Source organism: Gambusia affinis, linkage group LG12 (assembly GCF_019740435.1).
Source record: "Gambusia affinis linkage group LG12, SWU_Gaff_1.0, whole genome shotgun sequence".
Classification (NCBI taxonomy): Eukaryota; Metazoa; Chordata; class Actinopteri; order Cyprinodontiformes; family Poeciliidae; genus Gambusia; species Gambusia affinis.
The window spans coordinates 24,445,475-24,471,648 of NC_057879.1; the positions used below are offsets into that span (position 1 = coordinate 24,445,475).

General features: G+C 36.5%; 2 protein-coding genes across 8 annotated transcripts in view; both read left to right on the forward strand.

The window, feature by feature from the left end:
* Positions 1 to 6,288, forward strand: part of LOC122841286 (rho GTPase-activating protein 12-like) — a 61,271-nt gene extending 54,983 nt beyond the window's left edge. For all 6 annotated transcript variants that reach the window (XM_044134466.1, XM_044134468.1, XM_044134467.1 and 3 more), the window contains 7 exons: positions 607 to 709; positions 958 to 1,077; positions 1,958 to 2,056; positions 2,164 to 2,241; positions 3,184 to 3,318; positions 4,044 to 4,149; positions 4,787 to 6,288. In XM_044134466.1, the coding sequence (XP_043990401.1) occupies positions 607 to 709; positions 958 to 1,077; positions 1,958 to 2,056; positions 2,164 to 2,241; positions 3,184 to 3,318; positions 4,044 to 4,149; positions 4,787 to 4,961 (816 nt within the window). In that variant the 3' untranslated portion in view covers positions 4,962 to 6,288. The remainder of the gene's footprint in view (positions 1 to 606; positions 710 to 957; positions 1,078 to 1,957; positions 2,057 to 2,163; positions 2,242 to 3,183; positions 3,319 to 4,043; positions 4,150 to 4,786) is intronic.
* Positions 6,289 to 7,309: 1,021 nt separating this feature from the next.
* The window catches only part of LOC122841287 (contactin-associated protein-like 4), a 164,160-nt gene continuing 145,295 nt past the window's right edge, over positions 7,310 to 26,174 (forward strand). For both annotated transcript variants that reach the window (XR_006372372.1, XM_044134472.1), the window contains exons 1-2: positions 7,310 to 7,546; positions 12,375 to 12,457. The gene's annotated coding sequence lies outside the window, so the exon portion shown is untranslated. The remainder of the gene's footprint in view (positions 7,547 to 12,374; positions 12,458 to 26,174) is intronic.

Genomic DNA, 26,174 nt, shown 5'->3' on the forward strand with positions numbered 1-26,174 from the left:
TTGGAAATTAGTTTTGTCTTCTTTCAAGTGTGCTAAGATTCGAATCGTGTCTTAACAATTTGATTCTGATTTTTAGAGTTACAATTCAATTCAGAAGCGATTTTTAATTGAGAAACCAATTTTTTCTGTTCAAACGGATTAGAGATTCTGTTTACAGACGGTGTAAACAAACATTTATTTATTTCATACTGTATCAAATTCCATCAGTTTATATTTAAACATAAATATTTGCATTAAATGCTGCAACTTAAATTACCGGCTGAGCCGCCTGTTTTTTTCCCCATAAATAAAAAAAATAATACTTCCTAAATACTGCTGAAAAGTTACTTGTAGTTTAGTTTTGTCATATTTCAAGTGTACTAACATTTTCACTAGAAACAAGTCCAAAAACACTCAGAAGATTTTCTGTGCAATTAGTTAAATAAAACATCATATTTTACCCTGTCTTACAAACTAAAACCCTCAAAGATGATTGTAGAAATGAAACAAAAAACATATTTAAACAACCGGAGCGTAAACTTCCTGACTTCCTGTTGAGAGAGGCCAAAGAGCAAACAGTTTAACCTTTACAGCCCCTCGTATCTTATTTCCTCCTCCGTGTTTCAGGCCTGGGAGTCCGACGAGGCCATCGAGGAGGACATGCCCGAGTCGCCCGGCGCGGAGAAGCTTGACAAGGACAAAGCCCAAAGTCTCTCCAAGAAAGACAAAGGTCAGAGTAAAAGTTAAAGCTGAAGGCGACTGGAAGTGAAAATCGAATATTTCCGTTTGATTCCTCTACCTTATTGGACCCTAAATAGGCTTTAAAGGAAAAGAAAGGACAGACTAAAGTCCAAAACCTTTATGAATCTGGAGCACGTGCTTTATCAGTTTCAGTCTTAGGAAAACATTGAGACATGGCGACCAACGTGCTGAGGCCAGCGGTGAGTAACGGCGTCTTCTCCCATTTCTCCTCCTCAGCCATGAAGCCGTCGGCCAGCGTTGAGGCCACCGACACCAAGAAGACCCGACACAAGCTGAAGAAGCTGCTGAACCGCCGGCCCACCATGCAGACCGTCAGGGACAAGGGATACATCAAAGGTCTCCAGTCCTTCACTGTCTGGGCTGTTTTATCCATTACATGTTAAATCTACTTCCTGTTTAATCATCACGTAGCTTTATTAAGGGATTCGTCACGAAAAATCAAAACATCAACAATACAACTTTTTTCTCTCTTTCTATTTTGGGTGAAAAAAAATATTTAAGGACAATGCTGCTTTCTGTTTTCTTATGACTTTTCTATGTTTTTGGTGGAAAATTGTGACTTTTTTGGTGTTTTCAACACTGAAAACTCTTTAGCTGCGCAGACATTTCCATTTAAAAACTACATGCAAAACATTAGATTTTTATAAGACTACAATATATAAAATAAGGGATCTGTTTGCTAAAGCTGCTTAAATGAAGACAGTTTTCTCACAGTTGAGACAAAAGTGCAAATAATTTAATTCAAAACTGTTCCTACTGTTTCTAATTTAAACATATTTATCATATTTAAATAAATGCATCTTAGCATCCACACACTCTTTGTTATGGAGAAGGATTAGGGACAATAGTAAAAAAAAAAATTATGATTTTAATATCAAATTCTGACTTTTGTCTTGAAATTAGGACTTTAATCTCAAAATAATTACTTTTTTTCTCAGAATTATGACTCTAATCTCCTAATTATGATTTTAAATACATCTGTAAACATATCTGTAAGTACAGTTTTGCTAATTCTTACTACTGCAGCAAAGTTATAGGATGTAAAATTATGCAAAGACAAAGATCCATTTAAATAAATCACAAAAAGCTCCAGATCGATTTACATTCATACCCAAGATGAGTGGATTTAAAACCCAAATGCTTAAAGAACATTTTCGGCTGACGGTTTTTGCATAAAAGGAGAGAAGGACCTATTTCCTGTTGTTTGTTTCTTCAGATCAGGTTTTCGGCTGCAGTCTGTCCAGCTTGTGTCAGCAGGAGAACACCACGGTGCCGAACTTCGTCAAGATGTGCATCGATCACGTGGAGAACAACGGTGAGTGTCGAGGCGGAACGAATCTGGCTGTTGTTTACCTGCAGATTGTTTCCTGATGAGCTTCATAAAAGTCACTGACCCATTTTTTGTTCTTCTTTCCTGCGCAGGTCTGTATGTAGACGGGCTGTATAGAGTTAGCGGGAATCTGGCGATCATACAGAAGCTGCGATTTGCTGTCAGTCATGGTGAGTTGCTGTGAAACACTTTGTTTGTCCTGTTAGTTGTTAAACACTGAAAGTATTTTTGATCTACTTTCTAATCCAAATATCTTAGTTCACTTTAAATAAGATCAAATTAACTGACAAGTAACTTGTCAGCAAGATATAGGACCTTGTTTTAAGTCAGTACTTTCTTATTATTGATTAAGAAATGTTCTAGTTCCACTTAATTCACATTCAACAGTCACTGCGTCGTTACCTAGCAACCCCAGCCCAGCCCAGCCCAGCCCGTTACTTAGCAACCCAGTTCTAGTTCCACTGGCAGTTTATTTCACTTACAACATGGGAGAAATGTCTTGTTATAACTGAAATAACAAGACATGACTGGAACTAGTCATTTTTTAAAACAATGTTAAGAAATTATTTACTCAAAAGAAGCTTATATTTACACATACAGCTCTGGAACAAATGAAGAGCCCACTGCACTGAACCCCATTGAAATCCTCCTGGTTATCCCACCAGATATTGATTTCTTAACTCTTCCTGAGTTAAAACTTTAGTATTGCTATTTCTAAATGAATATGTACTCGTTTTCTTTGCATTATTAGAGGTCTGAAAGCACTGCATTTCTTTCATTATTTTGACCATTTCTCATTTTCTGATAAATTTTTGCTTGTAATTTCAGAGACATGTTGTAAGTAGTTCATAGAGTAAAAGAACAATGCTCCTTTTACTCAAACATACATATATAAAAAGTAAGATCAGAAAAATGTATAACTTTAAAAAGTCTCTTCATTTTTTCCAGAACTGTATTGCTGAAATGTTTTAACTTATTTCAAATGTACCAAGATATTTGCACTAAAAACTAGACCAAACATACTTGGTAAGATTTTGTGTTTTAGCATCAAAGGAGGCTCTGAAAAGTGTTTTTTTTTTGTTTTTTTTTGTTTTGTTTTTTTCCTTCCCCAGATGAGAAGTTGAACCTCTCGGACTCAAAGTGGGAGGACATCCATGTGACGACCGGAGCTCTGAAGATGTTCTTCAGGGAGCTGCCCGAGCCGCTCTTCACCTACGCTCTGTTCCACGACTTCGTCGCCGCCATCAGTAAGCATCACACAGCTACACTGCAAAAACACACAATCTTACAGAGTATTTTTGACTAGTTTCTACTTCAAATATCGTTGTTTACTCCAAATCAGACAAAACTATCTTACAAACAACTTTTCAGCAAGAAATAGAAGCTTGTTTAAAGGTGATAATTCCCTAACATTGATGAAAATATGCTAGTTTCAATGGTAGATCACTTAACTTATAACTTTGGGAAAATGTCTTATTGTAAGTGAATTAACTAGTTTATTAATATCAATATTAAGGACATACCGACTTGAAACAACCACCTATATTTGGATAGAGAGTTACTGGTCAGTTAGTTTTGCCTTATTTCAAGTATAATACAAGATGTAAGATTTGCACTTGACACTAGATCAAAATGCTTGGTAAGATTTTCTGGTTTTGATATGAATATCAATAAATTGTATCATACAATAGTGAATTGGAACTTCTTTTTAAAAAAAAAATATATATATATTTGTATTGTTTTTATCTCCAAAGGGTGGTGCTGGAAAAATGTGAAAACTTCCATTGGACATGTTTGCATCTTACTTCTGTAAATGTGTCATTCCTCTGTTGTTAAATAAATTTTATGTTCATGTTTTAGACATGTTTGTACTGCAGGAGTGAGAGAAACTCATCAGAAACATTTTGTTTGTGCTGCAACCAGAATAACTCTGCGGTGGATCAAGGTTTTGATGTTGTTTTTCCTTCTGCAGAAATCTCAGACTACAGGCAGCGGGTGCAGGCCATCAAAGAGCTGGTGAGGCAGCTGCCCAGGTCCAACCACGACACCATGCAGGCTCTCTTCAAACACCTCAGGAAGTAAGCAAGTCACACGTTTTACAGCTTATTCTTGTTTTATTACCCTAAAGCAACAAATGGATGAAAGAATGAGGAAAGACTTCATAAATTGGATCTTATTTGATAAAGTTGTACATCTGCAGTGGTGAGGAGGCGACATTTTTGATTAGTTTGATTCTGATATTTGTTTTTCCAAATGTGATTCAGTATTTTTCTTTCTCTGAATGCTGCATCATTCTTTGATTTTCCTTGTTCACATCCTTCAATCCTTCCTTCCATTTGTCTTCTATTTTTTTCTTTATTTCCTTCAATGCGTTCTTCTCTCCTCATTTTCCTTCAATCTGTCATTTTTCTTCCATCCTTTTTCCCCCTTTTGTTGTTTTTCCAATCTGCCTAGATTCCTTTGCTTTCCTATACTTTTCATTCCTCCTTTTGTGCGTGTTCCCTTATTGTGTCCTTCCTCATTTAATGTTTCTTTCCATCATTTTTGTAGATTCACCTTTTTATTTTTATTTTCCATTGTTAAACAATCATGAGACTTTTTGAAACACAACTTTAGAAACTCTGGAGGCCAAATGTGTCAGAACCCTGAAGTTATCATTATATGAACCACTAATAAAAGTTCTGTCTCCACGTTTCTTCTCGTTTTCTTTCCCAGAGTGATCGATCATGGTGAGGAAAACCGCATGACCACTCAGAGCGTGGCCATCGTCTTCGGTCCCACGCTGCTGCGGCCCGAAACGGAGACCCTGAACATGGCTTTCAACATGGTTTACCAGAACCAGATAGTGGAGCTCATATTGCTGGAGTATGAGAACATTTTTGGCAGGTAGACGCCAGAATCGTTTCTCCTAATGCAGAGCTCTTCCCAACCCGGCGTCGTTGCTCACTGCGAAACATCACAGAGCGACCAACAGACTGACCGCGTTCCTCCAGAGAAACGACCAAATAAACTTAACTCTTTGCACTTTTCAGTATCTCACTTTGTCCTGCAGCTGCATTTGTGCCACTTCACTGCGAAGGCGACGTCGTCCTAGTCCCGACACTGGATTTCTTCTTAATGTGCAACAAACTGCACAGGCTGAGCGTAAAAGGAGGAAGCAGCTTAAGTTGACTGCATTACAGATGAGGCTTCAGTATTGGAGATGTACGATGCTGAACGGGATCTGTACGCGCTGCGCTGTAAATCTCATCACTTATACTCACTCCTGTCATGAATCAAAACCAGACGCTGGTTTCACCTCAGCTTGGCTTTAGATGTTTATAAAATTAAGCAGAAATAAACCAGAAAGTGATGGAGTGGGGAGAACATTTATTGGCTGTTTTTATTGGATTTTTTTTATTATTATTTTTGAATGTTTTCTGTCTCTTTTATTTCCTCCTGAATGTGCTTCTCTTTATGCTCCTGAGAAACAGAAGAAAGAATGTTCTCTGTATTAAATCTGTTAGAAGAAATCCTCTCACACTACAAAAACATAAATTCTAAACTATTTTTGTCTACTTTCTTTTGCAAATCTCTTGGTACACTTAAAATAAGACAAAACTAACCTTCTTATAACTTTTTGCAAAGATATAGGAGCTTGTTTTAAGAAAATAATCCTTGAATATTGATTAAAAACCAACTGGCATAATATTTCACTTATGACATAGGAAAAATGTATTATAACTGAAATAATCTGCCAATGGAATCAATATGTTTTTTTAAAATTAAGGAATTATTTACCTGAAAAGTTGTTAAAAAGTTAATTGTAAGTTAGTTTTGTCTTACATGCTGCACTGAAATCTAGACAAAAACACTTTAAGATTTTGTGTTTTGCAGTGCACGGCCTCTGCTTAAAACAAGGGTACTCATCTGCTTCTCCAAGACTTAATAGACTAAAATATTTCAGCCTGTGAACACTGTACAGTGTTTGTGTGTATGTGAACAAGGGGTGGATGAATAGAGTGGAGATTGAATGGACTTACTGACAAATTGTACAAATAGTAAATGTAAGTTTGTATGCCTTGAGTGTTTATAACATGGAGAGCAAAAAATCACTGTGTAGTGGTTCGTGTTGAAGCAACAGATGTGAGGGATGAGTCCATAAACTGGGAATGATGGTTTACATGCGAGTCAGTGACTGCTGGATGCATCAAACTGGAATAAATACCTCTAAGAGATGTCACGTTGTAGGTTTGTGTTTTCTTAATGTTTACATTCGCACCAGCCCTGTTTAATCCAGTTTAATCCAACTCTAGTTTGTTCATCTAGATCAGGGGTGTCAAACTGCAGTCCTCGAGGGCCGCTGTCCTGCAACTTTTAGATGTGCCTCCGCTGCACCACACCTGAATAGTATAATTAGGTCATTAGCAAGGCTTTGGAGAACTGGTCTACACAAGGAGGAGGTAATTAAGCCATTTCATTCCAGTGTTTTGTACCTGTGGCACATCTAAAAACTGCAGGACAGCGGCCCTTGAGGACTGGAGCTTGACACCCCTGATCTAGATGGTCTGGTTCATTTGGCGAGGTGTGAATTCGCATTTAAACTCTGATCCGCCTAAAAACTGAGGTTTCGGTTTGGTTGAAGTGAACTCTGGTGCGGTTCGAATGCATATGTGAATATAAAGGGACCAATGCCTCTTCAAAAGCAGGAAGCAAACAGCTGCGCAAAGCATTCTGGGTAAATTCAATCAAACAAACAGTCTGGAGCAGTGTTTCCCAACCCTGGTCCTCAAGGCACACTGTCCTACATGTTTTAGAGGTTTCCTTGCTTTAATGTGCCTGATTCAACTGATTGCAGTTCAACAAACGCCTGTTAATCAGTCATCAATTGAAATCAGCTGCACTGAAGCAAGGAAATACCTAAAACATGCAGGGCAGTGTGCCTTGAGGACCAGGGTTGGGAAACACTGGTCTAGAGCTAGCTAGCGGGAAAAATGGCTTATGGCAAAAGAAAAATCCTCAAGCGCTAAAGCATAATTAATAAATTATAAAGCTAAGAAAAACATTTCCAAATTATTTATATGTGATGCAGAACACCAGTTTATGAAATAAATTGAAGTAGCTTTTCATTGTTAAGAGAATGAGTGGACATAGAACCGGGGCACTAAACAGGTTGCACATCCTCCAATCAGTAGCGGAGTTGGCTGTTACCCAGCAACAAAACAACCAATCACAGGAAATCTATCGTTCGCCGTCTCTTCCAACTGACAGTTGGTTATTTCGGCCTTGTAAAAACTGGTTAATAAAACTGTTATAAAACGTAACCACAGCTTCAGGTAGTGATATAGTATTGATCAGTTTGTTACTTTAATAATGTTCTAAGGTTCAAAATTAACCGGCAAATATAAGATTCGGGAGGGATACCACCTGGCTAAGCTAATTAGCAGTTGTGGGTGAGCTACAATCTTCTCAGCAACTCTTGTTATACCAAAGAAGGTGAGTGTTTTATTTTGTACACATTTAATTTAATAGTAATAACAATACAATATGTTGCAATTTTATTAGTATTACCAACACATTGGCTTCTTCATCCGCTTTCTAACAACCGAAAGCGGATGCCATCCTTTTTAGAAAGCCATTTGTATCAGACATTGTTATACACCTGAATGAATAAATCCAGTAAATATAGTTCCCAGTGACTAACTGAACTCCTATAATCAATCAGTTAATTTGAATTACAGTTTTCAGCCTCTCTGAGGGTAAATTGTCATTACGAAACTTAAAATGACATTTGTTGACATATATATGTGCTTAAACAAAACATTCATGTTTAAATATATTCCAGTGTGGCAGAAGTGCGCTTAGTAAATAAATGTTTTTGCACCACAGTTGTAAATATTTAATATGAAAATATTCCCAGATAAAATGGCTTTATTGTCAGTGTTTTCTTTTTTTCTACATTTTGAGCTATATCAGAATTTGCAAATATATAAACCCACCTTGTTAATAATTCAAAAACATATTTAAGAGTACTTGGGATTGATTTATGTTTTAAATTTAACATTTTTCATTTAAGTGTGGCAGAAGAGTAGACAGTAATATTGAAGTTTACATTAACTACTTCTGTCTTTTTACCCACTTTGGTGCAATGTTTTGAAGGTTAAACTCACAAGTAGATTCAATACCAGTTTCAAATAATAAAAAAAACCCCACATCACAGGCATTAAACCATGGAAGAAATGTAGCTCATGGATTTTAATGAAATCTTTGATGTCGGGTCAGTGTTAAACCGTGATAATAAATTCTTTTATCTGTGAATACAAAGTCTTTTCAGAAGGCTAAGGGCTTTCTTCTTTATTCAGCTGTGCAAATGTCTTCTGTGTTGTAGAAATTTTCAACATTTTACTGCAGCTTTTATGTGGCCTCTGGCTTCACATCTGACTGCTCAATTCCACAGAAAAGAAATTTCTGCTCTTCACGATATGCACATGAAATGTAATCACAGAAAATGTGCATCAACTATATAATTTAAAATCTCTGGAAAACAGGAACTATGAAAGAGCGGTATCTACTCAACGTAAAAGCTGAGGTCACACCCTCCTTCCAGAGAGTTCAGAGGAGCAGACGTGTGTGAAATTACGTGCAGTGGTCACATGAATTCAGGCTTCTCAGACAGCAAAGGGCAGCTGATATGATGTGGAGAGCAGCATTGAACATTAAAAAAGCACTGCACGTCAGACTCTGCTTCAGACAGATGGAAAAACACCATATGAGACTTTTTGTTCCAAAAAGGTATCAACCTCTTATTTGCACTTTTGTTCTCTGGTGCGAGTTAGCTAGAAAGTTGTTTTACCTCTTTAAAGCTGCAGTAGTTCTACCTAAATTATTCTTTTTTAATGCATTTGTTAAAATTGTCACTCTGTCCTGACACTATAACATTAGACGAGGGCTGGACTATTTGTCTGAAAAATGTACCACAATATAATCGTTTCAGATCATTTGATCTGATTGATAAGTTTTGTTTTTTTGTTTGTTTTAAAAATCTGAAATACCATAAAACTAGTATCATGACCTTCCCTGTTTCATCCAGTTTTCACTTCCTGCTGTTCTTTTATTTTTAAGCAGCTATGTAGCACAGTAGTGAAACCTTAAACTGCTGCTGCACAAGTAATTGCTAACTAGAGAATCAGAGTTGCTAGGAAACCAAAGAGTGAGTGAGTTAGTTGATTCCACCAACTGGCTAAAGTCTTTCCTCCTCTGAGATCGCCCAGAATGCTGTGCAGTCCTGAAACCACCGTGGTTGAGTGAAATTATTGAAAAGTCTATCAAATGTATTATCTATTGATATTGGTCACATCTATTACGATACATATTATTAATTTATTGTCCAATCCTACATGAGACAGATAATCTGTGAAAAAAAATCAAGCTCCTCTTCCTCCTCTCAGAGGTCCTACTGCCATCTGCAGAAATTTACCTCTCCCTGTCAGAAACAACCAATGCATCAACTTATATAGATTTTCCAATTGTAACTTTGCAAAAAGTTATATTGCTATGATGATTGAGCCAAAACTTGACAGGTATGGGGCAAGGTAAGAATTCATCTGTTAGACTGACTGAAGATGAAAACATAAACTAAAAGCTGGAGCATAGACAGTTTTTATAAGCATATTTGTGAGCCTTCCTCTTTATTGTTAAATTGAATATAATTTAAGATTTTTATATTACTTCAGGTTAACTTAGAAAGTGAGCTATTATTGTTACAAGTTAGTTTTCTAAACTACAAAAGAGTAACTGTTAGAGATGCTCAAAAATGAAAAATTGGACTGATATTGATATCCGATAGTAACACCGGTGTTATGCCAGATTTACCAATATTTTATTTTTTAAATTTTTTTATCCGATTACTCAATTAGTCGTAAGAATAACCAATAGATTACTCGATTACTGAAAAATTCGTTTACAAAAGCACTTCTAGAAACTAGACCAAAAATACTCGGTAAGATTTTGTTTTTGGACTGTGTAGTTGAATATTGGGTGTAAAGTGAACAAAGTGGAATGTTAATAAAAAACAATGTGGAATGTTAAGATCCAACAAATAGCTGATAAAGAATATTTTCCCAAGTGTCAGGAAATGTTCAGGCCACTTTAAAATGAAGGAATATTAAAGTTTGTGAAAATATCTTTTATTTAATGAACGGCAAAGTCGTGTTTCGGACATCGAGGTTGATCTCTTTTGTCTCAAGGTCTGCATGGACTTCTTTTTTCCCATTAACAGAGTTATGCTGAGCATGCAGGCTCTTTTAAGCTCTGCCCTACTTTAAACTGTTCCAGTTACAGAGTCACATCTGCAAAGAAGAGGTCACACGGCTACTTTTCCCTCAGTGTCGCTCTGCTGACTGAATACAGATTTACAGAGTTTGGGACGTCATTGGAGAAGCGAAGGACTTTCTCTGCACTATAATCACAGAATGGTGTTATACAGATGAAAAGGTCCTTTTATGTAAATGTATTCATCATTTCCATTTATTGCAAGTAAATCTGCAAAGACTACATTATTAACATAATATTAGGAATTCCAGTTTTATGGACTATTGTGATTACTTTTAACTTATTATAAGAGAAATAATCACAAATATTCTGAAAATTAATTCACCAAACAACTGAATTAATAGTTGAAGTTTAGAAGAGGGGTTACCAAACTTTTTTGTGCCGCAGCATTAGCCTGTTAGCAAACCTGGAGATAATTCTACAAAATATGTAAAGAAACATTAACTTTTAAGATGTTTTTCTCACTTTATTCTCTATTCTCAATAATTGTTACATTCGTTTACATAAATGCTGCCTCATTTTAGGCCTGTCGCGATTACAAATTTTGTTGGACAATAAATTGTCCCAGATGGTTTTGCAATAAACAATAAATTTGTTGTATTGAGATCATTTTCAAGTAATATAATAGTAATAATAATAATGCAAGAACGTATTCTTATAGATCACTAAACATTAAATCCTATCGATCATTTAGCACTGAAATTGGAAGACATTTTAAATATCCAGAAATCAAAAACAACAAATACAATAAATTACAAAGTCTCTGTTAACAAATTTGTCCTTTAAAAAAAGGATATTTGAGACCAAAGTGCCAGAATAAAGACTTTTATCATCCAGATTTTGGTAGAAAGAGAGAAAATAGAAAAACAATAAATTGTGCAAATGGAAATTATTGATTTATTCACTGAGGTTGAGCTTTATTGTTTTAATTTATCATGCAATTAATTGATGTATTGATTATTGAGAACCCCATACCTTCTGATTTTTGTTAGCCATGCTACACTTGCTTGGGAAGCAAATCGGCTTGATAAATTTGACTGGAAGCCAATCAGAAAGCTGAGGATCACAAATAACATTTAAATAAATTTGTTAAATTTATATTTTATAATAACGATTAAAAAATAGATTAGATTTTTTAATATTAAAATATTGATTCCTTTGTGATTGAAAATGTATTGCATACATTTTTTTCCCATCTTCCTTGATGTTTTGTGTGGCGCCCTCTGGTGGCACCCCAGGGGTCCGCGGCCCCCACTTTGACAAACACTGACTTAGAAGATTGCAACAGAGAAAACTTTTAGGATGCAAACTCTGTTCTGAAGAACTTAATCCAAGATTTGAGCACTGACTTTGCAGAGTGTCCTGTGAAATATATTTAGCTAAATTTTGACCATTATTATCAACACTCGTCAACTCGGACCGTTCAGAATGAGCAGATTGTGTGCCGTCTTTGAAATTAGATAGCAACAGTTGCTATTGGTCGTCCACAGAGACGCCTCAGGCCCGGCGTCAGCCTCCATCAGTGGGGAGCATCATTAACTGGCTCTCTGAGGAGCTGCTTCCCCCCAGCATCCGCTCCTCTTCACCCTCAGCGCTTTGTGGCCTTCGCTGATAAGGCCGGGCTAATATCTGTTCAGTCGCTGACTGCAAAGGAATGATAAACACAGGCTGAGCCGCCGTTCGCTTCCTCACAACAGGAACGGGGATGCAGCTTAAAAAACCACTTAAACTCAAACCTTTTAGGATCTAATTAATCACGTCTGTCCTATTAGAGTTAGTGCAGTAATAAAGTTTACTGTAAATGCATCTGTTCCAGAAAGTAATTTAGTCATTTGGACAATGTCAGCTGTTGTTTTAAATGTTCACTAAAATACATTCAGGTTAGTTAGATTATAAATTCAATGTTCAAAACTATTCATGAGCCATAAATACACTGCAAAAAAAATATGTGCATTCATATGTTAAAAAGAGTTATTATTGTCCTTTTAAACAGCTAACTGAGGGTTTGACCAGCTGATGGTTGGAGTGACCTGAAGATCCAACGGTGGAGGAAGAGTGTGAAATCACCTGTTTACGGTACTTTGCTGAAACCCAACACATAAAATCCCACAAGTGCCCTTCAGGGTCTTTTTTCTTTTCTTTTTTTTTTTTTTTACCACATTTGCCAAGTAAATATGTTTTTCTTTCAATATTTAAATGCAGCCCATGTGTGCAACCTTTCTTGATGATTACAGTGCCTGTCCAGCCTAAGAGGCGGTTTGCTTACTGAATGAAACCCATGGAGAAAAGTCTTGCTTTACATGCAGCCCAGCCACCTATCTGTGTGCTGATTTGACATATTGAATTTACCTTGAAGGTCTGTCAACTGCAGAGGTTGTGCAAACCAAACATATTCTGTTGTTTACCATTTTCACCATTCAGTGAGGGCCGCGCGCCCTTAAAATGTTTTAAATTTATTTTTAAAAACTAAGTTGGCCTTTAATATGTTAAATATGTTAATCACAAGTCTTAAATTTAGTCTTGACAACTATTTAATCTTAAATATTCTACTTATTTAAAAAATGTTGTCATTCGCACTCATGCATCTTCACTGAGGTTGAGGCTACCGCTAACTAGCTGCTATTATACCACTGCTAGCTAGCCAGCTTTTTTGTGTGTATTGTGGGTAAGTGCAAATTTTCTCCCCAGATGCCTGAATGAGCTCCATACATTTTTGTGGAGATTTATTGTTAAATCCATTCATAATAATCCTGAAAAGGTTTTAAAAAGTATTAAAGTTGAGTTGGTTAAAATCGGCAACAACCAGCAGCTCCAGGTTGTTAGCAATATGGTGTCTGTCTCCTGCTGGTTGGCAGAGATTGGACAGAATCAGCCTTTCAGCAGAAAAAAATTGTGAAACATCGGCATTCAGCCTCTCAAAAGCATTTGGAGTTTCCGCTGTGTGTTTAATTTCTGTAAAGGCCTAACTCTTATCTGTCAGAATGAGTTGAAATCTTATCAAAAATGAATTTCCCCCTTTTCTACCTGGATTTATCTCCCTGTCATCGGTTGTTTCTGACAGAGATTGCATAAAGATGCTGCGCTCCAAGTTGATGCTTTAAAAGAATCACAGTTGTTTTTGTTCTTTGTTGTTTTTTTGGAAATAGCCGTTAGAAGTTTATAAAAGCCTGTTACAACATAAAATAAAAAAAAAATCAGTTTCAGGAGGATTTTATGAGGTAAATTTGCATACTTCAGTTAAAGTTGAAATACTTTGGAATAAGAAATAGTGGGGAGAGTTAAACTTCTGGTTTTTATTTTTATGTAGATTCTTAATTCCATTCATCATCATATACTTTATAATTAACCTCCAAACAAACTACCTGGAGTCTCTCTTTGTGTCAATAATTTCATATGCATCAAAAGTTTTATTTATTTCAGTAATTTAGTACAAAAGGTGAACTAATGTATAATGTGTTTATATTTGTCTGTATGAGTTTATTGTACTTGTAACCCAGGACTACCCTGATAGCAGAATTAGATGGAGTTGAAGGATTTACTCTGCCAAATTAAAATGTTTGGAGTTAATTGATATTTTAAAGATGCAGCTTAATTCTCTAAGCAGGTTTGGCGATTTTAATGCTAAACGAGCTTTAACAGGATTATTTCCTAAGAAGCCGTTATTGAGTCAGTCTTCTCTACAGACAAAGCCCATAATTGCTAAACGATCCGTCTTTACCAGAGCAAAAACAACGAGGTTCATGTCTCCTAACCATTTGGCTCCCTTGTTTGGCATTTCTCTCTGCTCGGAGCAAAGGTCCCAGCTTTCTTTTTGGCATTTTGGTGTGTTGACTGACAGCAGAATGGCAATGTTGCAAAGTTAATGAGATTTATCCTCAAAGGCCAGTCTGCTGATCCACAGCGATGCTGTGACATTTCTCCCACTGTAGATTGATCGATAAGTGGTCACAGCGTCCTCACAGGACAAACACTGAAAACAAAACTCAGACTCCCGAAGCTTTTACTCCTGTGAAAGGAAACAAAGAGCGACAATAGAAATGGAGAGTTCCAGAGCAGGTTATTTAGGTTTTATGCCATGTAGATTTTTATAACTTCTGAGTGTCTTCCTTTTCAAATTATTATCCTGTCAAAGAGGAAAAGTAGACCTGGGATCTTATTCCGCAGTGGTGGGAGAGTTTTGCTTAATTTGAAATGGACACAAATGTTGAAAGTAGGGCTGGATTCAAAATCAATATATATATAATGATTAGGCCAATTGGGCCGGTGAAAAATATTACAGTATATTGATAACAGTTGTAAAATATGTTATTTTCTTTAGCATGCTTTGATGTGAATGTAAACCTTTCGCAATAACAAATTTCGCTGGTCGATAAATTGTCTCAGAAGTTATTTCGATAAATTATAATATTCTTGTTTGGAAACCTTTTTATAATACAAGAACCCATTCTCAAAGATGAATAAGCTTTAAATTATAATGAACATTTAACACTGGAGCTGTAAAACATTCTAAATATCCAGAACAAACAAACAAAAAGACACAAACAACAAACAGAATGAATTAGTCTAAAGAAAAGTAATTCTTCAAAAAAAGGAAAAGTTGAGACCAAAACACCAGACTGAAAACTTTTATCATCCAGTGTTTAGTAGAAAAAGAGAAAAACAATAAAACATGCAAATGGAAATTATTGAGCTTAATTTATCATGTGATTAATTGATTTATTGTTTATTGCAACAGGTTGATCTTCACCCATTAACCTTTTCTTGCCAGAGCCTTCGCATGACTTTTTCATACCTTGAAACCTCCATAAATATATATTATAATCATCGAGGAAGATTCCAGCACTGAGGATTCAACAGCTAACAATAGAAACCATATTATCAGTATCTGCTGGCCGAGGTAGTGATACAGATCAGTGCTGAAAAATATATTCAGCTGTGTGTGTGTGTGTGTGTGTGTGTGTGTGTGTGTGTGTGTGTGTGTGTGTGTGTTCGTTAGGCATTAATCCAAACAGTTTCTCCAGCATGCCTGAGGCTGCAGCTGTCTCCATCAAGGACAAATTGAGGCAAATAATAGCAGATTAGCATAAAGCGTCAGGAATCAGCTCTGCCGTTTGTCTCCACATTTTGCAAAAGGAGAAATACGCATTTAATGAAAGAAATTACTGCTGCAAATGCTTATGAACACCATTCAACCCTGAATAGGTATTATGTTGTGTTTTTTTTCTTTGCTTATAAGAAACTGGCAGTACCTGGACATTGAGTTTTAAAACCTATGACTAAATCATGCAGCATCTGCTAACACAGCATGCTGGAGTAGATCACTGAGCTTCCTGCTCCGCTGGGAGAGCGTCGAACGCTGTGATTTTACATGCTCTGTTAAGTTTGTCCACCCTGTCAGCTTTAAGCCTCGCTGCCTTGCCTGATTACCTCCAACAAGTTCCACTTCTTTGGTCATTTGGTGTTCCGTTTAAAAGCATCTCACGCTTTGATTTTCTCTCTCATTTACATAAATGCTTCCTATTTAATCCCGTTAGCGTTCTGTTTGAAGTTCTACTTTGATTAAAATGTACATTTTTAAGTACACTCCAAAGTCAAACGTAGAAAATCTGAGGAAATAAAGATGGATCACATCTGTTTGCAGAGACAGAAGATGTTTCTGTTGTTGTCGTTTAAAAGGAAATTACATTGTTCTCTGTCAGTAATCTGTGTTTGACTGAATCCTGCCAGACAAGCAACATAACACTTCTGAAAATCACCAGTGTGAATTCAGGCAAGGGATTCCTTTGACTGCATGTTAACAGGTTTAGCTGAGGAGACGGGGAGAGAGAGAGAGAAGCTTTCACTCTGAGTTATGTTAATTTCCAGAAGCTGTTTCCAGTAATCTTCTCCATTGTAGGTTGTGGTGTAATTGCTCTGCTGCTTGCTGCTGATAAACGTTGGGAAGAGTCCAGTCTCCTCTGGATTCTATCAGGAAACCGTCAGGCTGAAAATGCTGGCTGCTGTAGCATCTGCACTCTGTCGCCTTTGTCTCTGCAGCAACAAGATGACGCAGCATGTAAGAAGAAGACAGAGGCACGGTGTGCATTTAGTGCATCCTCAAACATTAGACCGAATGGCCTCAGATGTCAGATGACAAAAAAAAAGCCATCAGACCTCTGATGAAAAAATCTCAGAAAGAAAAGCATCAGACAAGAAGATCTAAGCAAAAACAACTTGAGACGAAAAGGTCTCAGAAAGAAAGGCGTCAGAAAAAACATCTTAAGAAAGAACTTCAGCAAAAATGACTCTGAATGAAAAAGTCTCAGCAAAAACGACTTCAGACAAAAAAGTCTCTTTTTTCCTTTTCCATTTTGTCATATCTATTATTACTTCTGGAAGAATCTAAGATGGTAAAACTGGTATAGGTATTGCTTGGCTTTCTTTCTGAGGCCTTTTTGTCTGAAGCCATTTTTGCTAAGACTTTTCATTCTGACGCTGTTTAGTGAGAGGTCTGGTGGCTTTTTATCTTTGCTCTGACATCTGAATCCATTTGTGTGAGAATAAGGATGTAAAATATACACCGTACTGAAGCAGCAGACTGAAATAGACATTCACACCTTATTTGTCCAAATACATCCATGCAGCAGCTAGCAGTACCAACAGTAAGATCATCCCAGTGGACGTAAAACCCACTAAATGATGTAGATCTGCACTTCTGCTAGTTCAGATCGGTAAAACTCTTTGGTCACTTTGAGACCTTTCAAAAAATTTGCTTTGCTGACCTCTAAGCCTCAATTTTGGTGCCTTAGATGCATTTTTGGTGCTCAATTTAGTTTTTTTTTTAGTTATTTAGTTTTTTCTTTCCTACTCCTAATTAAATCCAAACGTAATCTGACTTTTATGTGAACGGTTTATAACCCCAAAGTGGCCTGCATGCACTGAAGAAGTATGTAGACCTTGCACAGCAACACTCTGTTTACAGTAATGTTTAGTTCGCTTTAATTGGACTCCAGTTTGTTTGCGTTCATTTGGGAAAGTGTGAATGCAAACTCAAACTCTGATGTGGCCCAGAAAAGCGAACTCTGGTTCACCTACAAACCTGGGTCTCAGTTTGGTTGAAGTGAACTCTGGCACAGTTTGAATGCATATATGTACGCCAAGCGGACCGTAGACCGCTCCAAAAGCAGGAAGTGGATTATAACGCAAGGTTTTTGTGTTGTTTTCTCCAGTTGTTCGTGGCAAGGAGGGGAACAATTCAAAGTAATTAAACTGAAATCTTACAAACTAAGTATGGAGGCTTTCTCCTGGCAAAACCTTGTGTCTTTTTAATTGTACTTACAAAGTTTTCTTAGAAAGTTGGACTTCTACAAAAATTCAAAGTTAAAACTACCACCTGAAAGTTGATAAGAAAGATATCACAAAGTGATAGCAAAAACCATTTTTGTCAGCCTGTAATTGACTGTTTTGATGCTTGGTTGGCACAATTTGCTAAGCTGCTTAGCTCACAAAATCCATTATTGCTCCTTACCAGTGCAGAAGATATTCAGTAATTGAGTAAGCAGTATAAATATGTGTGCCCAGTCCATGCAGGAATAAAGCAGTGAGGTTTGTGTACTAGGATAATAAACATGTGTAAAATAATCCGGACCAGCTCTTGAAATTGTAAATCAGAAATTAATCTTGTGTTTGCAAACTGTGAGTTACTTTATTTAACGTCCTTGATTGTTTTAGGGCAAATCTTAGAAAATATTAGATTTCCAGGTACCACCATTATTACCAACAAACCAAATACCTTATCGCCATGGTTACACATCATAGCAACCAAGAGCAAAAATCCTTTTAGCTGCACAGCGTCCAAAACCGGAGGGAATCGTTATCCAACATGCAAGACATTAACCAAAACAGTTATGAACAAAAGTCAGCAACAAGAACAGATACTAAAGTGTTTTAATCTGACCATTCTCACTTTATTTGTCCACTATCTGATACTTAGGCAGATACTGGCCCAACTATCAGATGATTTATCAATATAAATTGCCCATTTATACTTTATAAATGTCAGCCTAATTTATCATCCTGCCTTCAAAGTTTGATATGAAAAAATGAACACAGCTATGGAGGGAAATAAGTTTGAAATAATTACCTAATTTTATAGGTTTTTTATTTTGTTTCATTTACAGAAAATACTATGAAATGTACAGAGATTAAATACAGACCATGGAAGAATAAATATATCTAAACCAATTGAACAAACTGATTGATTTTAAGGGCTGCACAGTGGCCTAGTTGCCTGTAGAGCTGTTGCCTTGCAGCAAGAAGGTCCTGGGTTCGATTCCCGCATGGATTCTCTTTCTGCATGGAGTTTGCATGTTCTCCCTGTGCATGGTGGGTTCTCTCCGGGTTCTCCGGCTTGTGTGTGTGTGTGTGTGTGTGAATGGTTGTGTGTCCTGTATGTCTCTGTGTTGCCCTGCGACAGACTGGCGACCTGTCCAGGGTGACCCCGCCTCTCGCCCGGAATGTTGCTGGAGAAGAACCAGCAACCCTCCTGACCTCATTAGGGACGAAGGGTGAACAGAAAATGGATGGATGATTGATTGATTTTATTTCTCTTGGCAGAAGAGAGAAAATGTAACAGCAAAATATGGCTTAATTACATTTTGCATAGTTTTTGATTGACAATTAAACCAATTTTTTAAAGATTCTGTGAAGTTTTATTTTCCTGTCAAGTTGTGTTGATCAAAACTTTCAATTATTTCAGTAAATCATAAACGCTGCAACTTTTAAGATGAAAGGGAGCAGAAACCTTCTGCCGACAGTTCAAAGGGAAGCTGGCGTGATTTTATGGAGTGCTTTTGTAAATATATCATCAGTAAAATCCTCACACCTGTGAAGCTGCTGCTAAAACTGCAGTAATTGATATCTACAAGTTTTAGAGCTTCATATTTTAGGGACAAACTGTCACCCACTGAAGATCAGAGTAGCAGCCCGAACCTTTAGTTGTGTAAAATTATATAATGTAAAAAGAAAAAGTGACTCGTTCACTGATCGAGAGAAATAAAGATTAAAAACTTGTTGGTGTAAAAAGTCTAAGTTATGTTAAAGTGTTCTAAAAAATCTTAATTATGGGAGACACTGCCAAACTGTATTCAGCATGTACTAAAGAGTGCTAATTTTAATTCAAATTCAAAAACACTTTATTGATCCCAAAGGGGAAATCAAATCTGATCAGTGCATAGAAACAGAATATGACACATTTATAAATAGATATGAGTCTCATTGAGTAAAATTTGGTTTTTAATTTCCAGTGCCAGGCAGTTTTTTGTGATTCTACAATTGCAGAAATTCATGCAAAATCAACAGACACCTGCATTTTTTCAACTAGTGCACAATTGTGAGTATTTTTGATAGTTTTCAGCAAATATAGTGAAAAACATTGGGTTTAAGTGACTGCTAATACTCACCTGCAACAATTTATTGTATAGTGACAAGCATAAGTGGAAGTATTACTTTTTAAAGTATTAAGGAATTACTGACTTAAAACAAGCTGCCATTTTTTGCTGAAAAGTTACTTGTAAGTTAGTTTTTCTTATTTCAAGTGAACCTAAAACTAGACCAAAAATACTTGGTAAGATTTTGTGTTTTTGCAGTGCAGCTCGTGAAACTTGCTTATCCTGAACCAAGTGGTATTTTTGTTTTTGTTTTGTTGTTGTTTTTGGGAGGATGTCAATGTTTCAGGATGTTTTTTCACCCTGACTGACCGTTTTATCCCCTTGAGACCTCAGCTAAATTGACCATCGCCTTATCAGGTGAGGAAATGTACGGGAGCTGCAGTGACCAAAATCCTACACACACTACTGTGTAGTCTTTGCTGCTTCCCGACATCAAAAATTCAATAAATGCACAGGGGTGTAAGAAGCTACTTACCAGCAAAACATTGGTAAATAAAGACAAAGGATATTAAAATAGTGAAGCAGCTTAGCGAGTCTCCGGATCTCAATCGTACGGAAATGTGAAGGAAGGAAGTTGCCTCAAAGAAATTCAATGTTTTGTAGTTTTTGTAGCGTCGTGACCCGCTCGCCCTCCTGAGCTGAGTTCAAAATCTATGTCCAACTTTAAGAAACTTCTCCCTGCTGGGCTTGTAAACAAACACTTCTCCACCTAGTACTAGGTCAAGTTTTGCTTTGAGGTCAAATTCTGTTTTCACTCATGGATATGCAACCGGATTTGTTTGTGAAATTAAAATGATGCAGATGTTTTTTTCAAAGGGAGCAAACTCAAAAGGTCAGATATTCATTTCCTCCATTATACAAAGTGCAGCAAAAAAGCTGTGAACTGTTGAACCTGAAACAGACAACATCTCCCCTGTGAAGCTACTAAACCTCGCAGTCTGAATTTATCATGCTCTGAAAAAGTGATTTTCAAATAAGAGATGATGCAAAACAAACAAACACACCCAAACACTTTTCTCCAAGGGGCAAAACTCTCGCTGTGCATACAATTCACTCTAAAAGCAAAAAATATATATTTATATAACTTGACTAAATGCAGGGTTTTGCTGTTTCTTTTATTTTGTTATACAGCAGTATAGAAGACTTTAGGGAGTTGTATGATTGTGTTGGAAATTACGTGTTTTAGGAAGTTTGTGCAGTGATTGATTTGTTTTATTCTTATCTTATTTCCTCATCTGTCAAACTGATACCGATGTATAATTTCACAAGGTGCTCAAATAGGCCTGTCGAAATAAGCAATAAATCAATCAATTAATCACATGATAAATCAAAACAAGCTCAATAATTTTCACTTGAATGATTTATCGTTTTGCTCTTTTCCTTCTTTTTTCTGCTAAAAACGGAATGACAAAAAAAAAATGTCAAAAACAAGATAATTGTTTTTTTTTTTTTAAGGAGTCCAAATAATTACAAACTGTAAAACCAGTTTGTCAAACAAAATAGCGGCTTTGTTGCGCTTAATCTAATTGCGCTAATCTATGGAAAACCCAGGAGAAAACTGGTGAAAAAAAATTAGTTTTCAAAACTTAGATGTTCAAAAACCAAAAGTTTGATTAATCGGTAAAAGTTGATCTATAGCCAGCATTCTGCTTCACTCAGTTGCATTAAAGGATATCAAACCTTTCTTTTCACCTTTTTCCACTATTTGCTCCGTCACACAGGCAGGACTGATAATCGCTCCCCTGGAGAATCAAAGTTTTTTCTTAAATTTTTTCATTCTTGAATGTCTGATATGAAGAATCTCCTTCCATCGCTGATGCTACACACTTCATCAACATATTTATCCTGGATAATGCAGGCACACACTCAAATCTGATTGCTATCACTCTGGGAAATTATCAGCAACTAATGAAGCATCTGTGTGCTGTACAATTAAACAATAAACAACTCCACTAATGAAAGGCTTCCTGTAGTCCCAGACAAATTTGCTGTGACAGAGGCTGGCCGTCTCTAAGGACTTCTCGTTATTGGAAAACAAAACTTTTGCAAAGGTTCGAAATGTCCCAGAACAGGAAGTCCAAGGTCATTTCATCCCAGTACCAACAAAAACAACACGAGGTGTTTGGATCCGATGGGACGGGGATTTGTTCCATGATTTGAGCCCGTTGAGGTGGACGTGTGTCCTTGGCTAGACTCCCGTTTCTTTGTCTTAGCAGGATGAACAGTGAGCTCAGCTGCTGAAACTCCGGCTGGATTTGCGGAGACTCTTGGGAATTAAAACTACTTTGTGTTGCTGTAACTGTGGATTATAAGAAACTGCTCTGAATTGCAGATTGTCTTAATCTAAATTCAATGCGTTTTTTGGGAACAGTCCAGGGTTGCCTCTCAGTTTTCTGCTGCAGCAGATTAAAACAATTTGTTGCTCTGTTGAACAGAAGAAGGATGATAACTTACGCAATCCTGCTTTCTGCTTAATGAAAAGAAGGCTTATATTATTCGTTATTGCAAACTTTACATAATGCATAAAATCTCAGGCTGTAACTTTCTAGGAACTTATTGCAATGCAAAGTTAAAGAAACTCTAAATCTCTAACTAAAAGCCTTTTCATTTTAGTACAAGAATAGTATGCGACAGACTGGCGACCTGTCCAGGGTGAACCCCGCCTCTCGCCCGGGACGCAGCTGGAGATTGGCACCAGCAACCCTCCCGACCCCATTAGGGACGAAGGGTGTAAGAAAATGGACGGATGGATGGACAAGAATAGTATCAAGTTATTTGGACTCAAGTCAGATCCCTCCAAACACTTTGAACTTTTTTTGTTTGTTCAATGCTAGTTCAGAACTTTGTTGCCCAAAGTTTTCAATATTTTCCATACTTATATTGAAACTTTTACTTGTAGGGTGTTTCTTTTCTGGTAGTCTCGTTGACTCGGTTCGATTGGGGACCAAAATTGCAACGTTTGCTTCATTTTCAGTTGCTGTGGTTCTCTTTCACATTGGACTATGACAAACCTTTTCCCCTCCTCGCCACCACAGGTGAGGAGGGGAAATTATTGTAATCCAAGAACCACTGAAGGAAACAACATTAATACTGAGACACTGAGTGCACCCTCCTTCACAAATGTAAACAAAAATGGAGTAGTGTTAGATTTTAGTGGTTGTAGAATTTCTCTTAAGTCTTCGACAAAAAACCTCGAGCCATTTCTCTTGCATTTGTTTTGGTTGCATTTACCCAGAGTGCCTTGCACTCTAGTCCATTTCCTCCTTTTAGAGCAGGTTTGAGTCCGCCTGACACTCGCATGTGCATTGAAACCAAACCAGAGTTCACTAGATACTAACTTGAATATTGATGCAATATCCACCGTTTTATTCACTTATTTTGTTACATATTTTATTTCTCATTTTCATTGGTTTTTTTGATAATATTTTTGCATAAACAAAAGGAAAACAAATTATGTTGATCATTATTGATTTGTGAAAGTAATAAACATCCAAGCGAGTGAATACTTTTTTATAGAAAGTGCATATCCTTGAAAGAAAACTATATTTGGATGTAAATTTACAGGGCAGTACCTGCAGAACTTGCACTAATTATGAGTAAAACAAAATGGACATTCAGTCCCAGTTAATTAGCTCCTTTTGATTGTTAGGGCAACCCAGTGAGTCATTCAGCTGCAGCAAAGCAGCAACACACAGCATGCAAATGCCTTCAGACAAACCCTTAGTTTAATCAAAACTTTCCAGTAATAGAATAAACAAATCTTTGGTTAAGGCGTAAAGAGGCGAATCCCCGTGATCCTGCAAGCTCTCCAGACACTAACACTAAATTTACACAATCAGTACTAAATGTTACTGGATATTTTAAAAACTGGAAACCCTGCTGGGGACTGTCATTTATGAAAAGTTTTACAATAAATACACATTGTTAGCTGCTGTTGTCTACATGCAAATGTCACTTTTTCCACCTGAAAAGAAACACCTTAAAAAATTCACTTACAAATTTACAAAGGCGGCTTACTTTCTTCTGGATGAGCAATAAGCTTGAATAACCTTGTCTAAAGGCAGAATTCTGTGCTCAAAACAAAAAACAATCTAAAATGGACAATAAAAGACAAATTCAACAAATCAGGATTTGAGATCTTTGCTGAATGAGACGTTGTGTCCATGCAGCAGAGGCTGAATCAGTGATTCACACTTCAGGGACGGTCGTATCTGTGTGGAAAAGCATTTTAGAAACATTTGCTGCTTCCAAGGTGACATCTTTCCTTAACATGGCTCTGCATTTTTACAAGGACAAAATGCAGAAACACATTTGGCAAATATTACAAGTCCATGCTGAGAAAGAAGAAGGTAAGAGTAGTGGGGAGTCGTAGTGGTGAGACTACTTAGACCGCAATGTGTTTCCCTATACACTATGATGCAGTTTAAGGCATTAACTGGTACTTTAAATTCATTTTTAAATGAAATCAATCAATCAATCAATCAAACTTTATTTGTATAGCACATTTCATCAGCAAGGCATTTCAAAGTGCTTTACATCAAATCAGACACAAAAACACAATGCAACTTAGAATCAACAATAAAACACAACATTAAATCAGATTCCGTCAATAAATTTGCAATTGATTATGTTTCGAATAAAACTCTAAACAAGTGGGTTTTTAGTTGAGATTTAAAGGAAGGCAGTGTTTCAGCTGTTTTACAGTTTTCTGGAAGTTTGTTCCAGATTTGTGGTGCATAGATGCTGAATGCCGCTTCTCCTCGTTTGGTTCTGGTTCTGGGGATGCAGAGCAGAACCAGAACCAGAACCTGAGAGTTCTGGAAGGTTGATACAACAACAGCAGATCTTTTTTAATGTATTGTGGTGATAAACCATTCAGTGATTTATAATGAATGAAACACCTGTTCTCCAAAGTTTCCAGCACTGAAATTTCCTGGTCACTGAGAACAAAAATAAAATTATTGTAATTGTTTTCTAGCATCATTCTGAGCTCTGATCTTAAATCAGTTTTAATATCAATACTATTAATTTTACTGCACCTGTTTTGACATTTGGTGTTTCCCTCTGAACCAGAGACATCCTGCTGTCCCATCTGTTTATTGACGTCTACAGAGAAACATGGGATTGTCTCATTTCAATCTTTTTGTAGAGAAAATCTGCTTCTGACACTGTAAGGAAACCGGACTCACCACTGGTTCAGGACTCACAAAAAAGATCCGACTTCCAAGACAAATGGATGCAGTATCTTTACCAGTTCTGTATTTTTACTTTTATTTTTGTTTTGTCCTTCATTTGTCCTTCCACTGAATGTCTGAACTAGAAATGAAACATGGAGAACCAACATCGAGTTTTATCAGAACAACAATCCAGAGAAATCTTACTAGTTTATAAATTATAGAATACTTATTATTATTCTTATTAAACATGGGGAACCAATTTACTTTTGTCTTTTTGTCTTTCTTGTAAAGCGCTTTTAACTGCCTTATTGCTGAAAATGTGCTATATAAATAAAATTACCTTACCTTTAATGAATATATTTTTCTTTTTCACTTTTTAAAATTTTATCAAACAGCATATTATGTTTGGATCATCTAAAAACGCTGCAAAATCACAAAATTTTACCAAATAATTTTCGTCTAGTTCATAGTGCACCTTATTTTATTACACTTGAAATAAGACAAAACTAACTTACAAATATCTTTTCAGGAAGATACTGAAAACAAACAAGTTTGTTTTAAGTAAATAATTCCTTAATATTGATGAAAAAGCACTAGTTCATTTGGCAAATAAAATTACCGGTAACATGTTAAAAGATTAATTAGATTGATTTTATTTTTAAAAAGATATAATAGGGATGTGCTGTGGTGGCGCAGGGGTTAAGCACAACCCACATAAGGAGGCCTTAGTCACAGGTTCGATTCCCGGCCTGGTGACCTTTGCCGCATGTCTTCCCCCTTCTCTCATTACCCACTTTCCTGTCAATTAACTATTAAATAAAAGCCACTAGAGCCAATTAAACCTTAAAAAAAAGATATAATAAATAAAATAATAATTAAAATTCTTGTAAATGAGACCTTGGATCTCAACATCTATAAATAAAAGTCAAACAATAATAATAAAAAAAGACAGTAAAGTAATAATTTATCAAATATAATTTATCTCGTTTTGCTCCGGCTGCTAGAAAGCACTAAGACTCTCTGAAGTTAGGAGGGCTGAGGGATTTCTCTGCTGGGATTTTCTACCTACTGGGAACATGTGTTCTACAAAATGTACAAAAACTTTAGATAAAAGCCTCCGGAAAACATTTCTTTTGCTTCTGTTTTCTTGTTCACTTCCAAATCTCCCATCAGGCGAGAAGAGAAAGT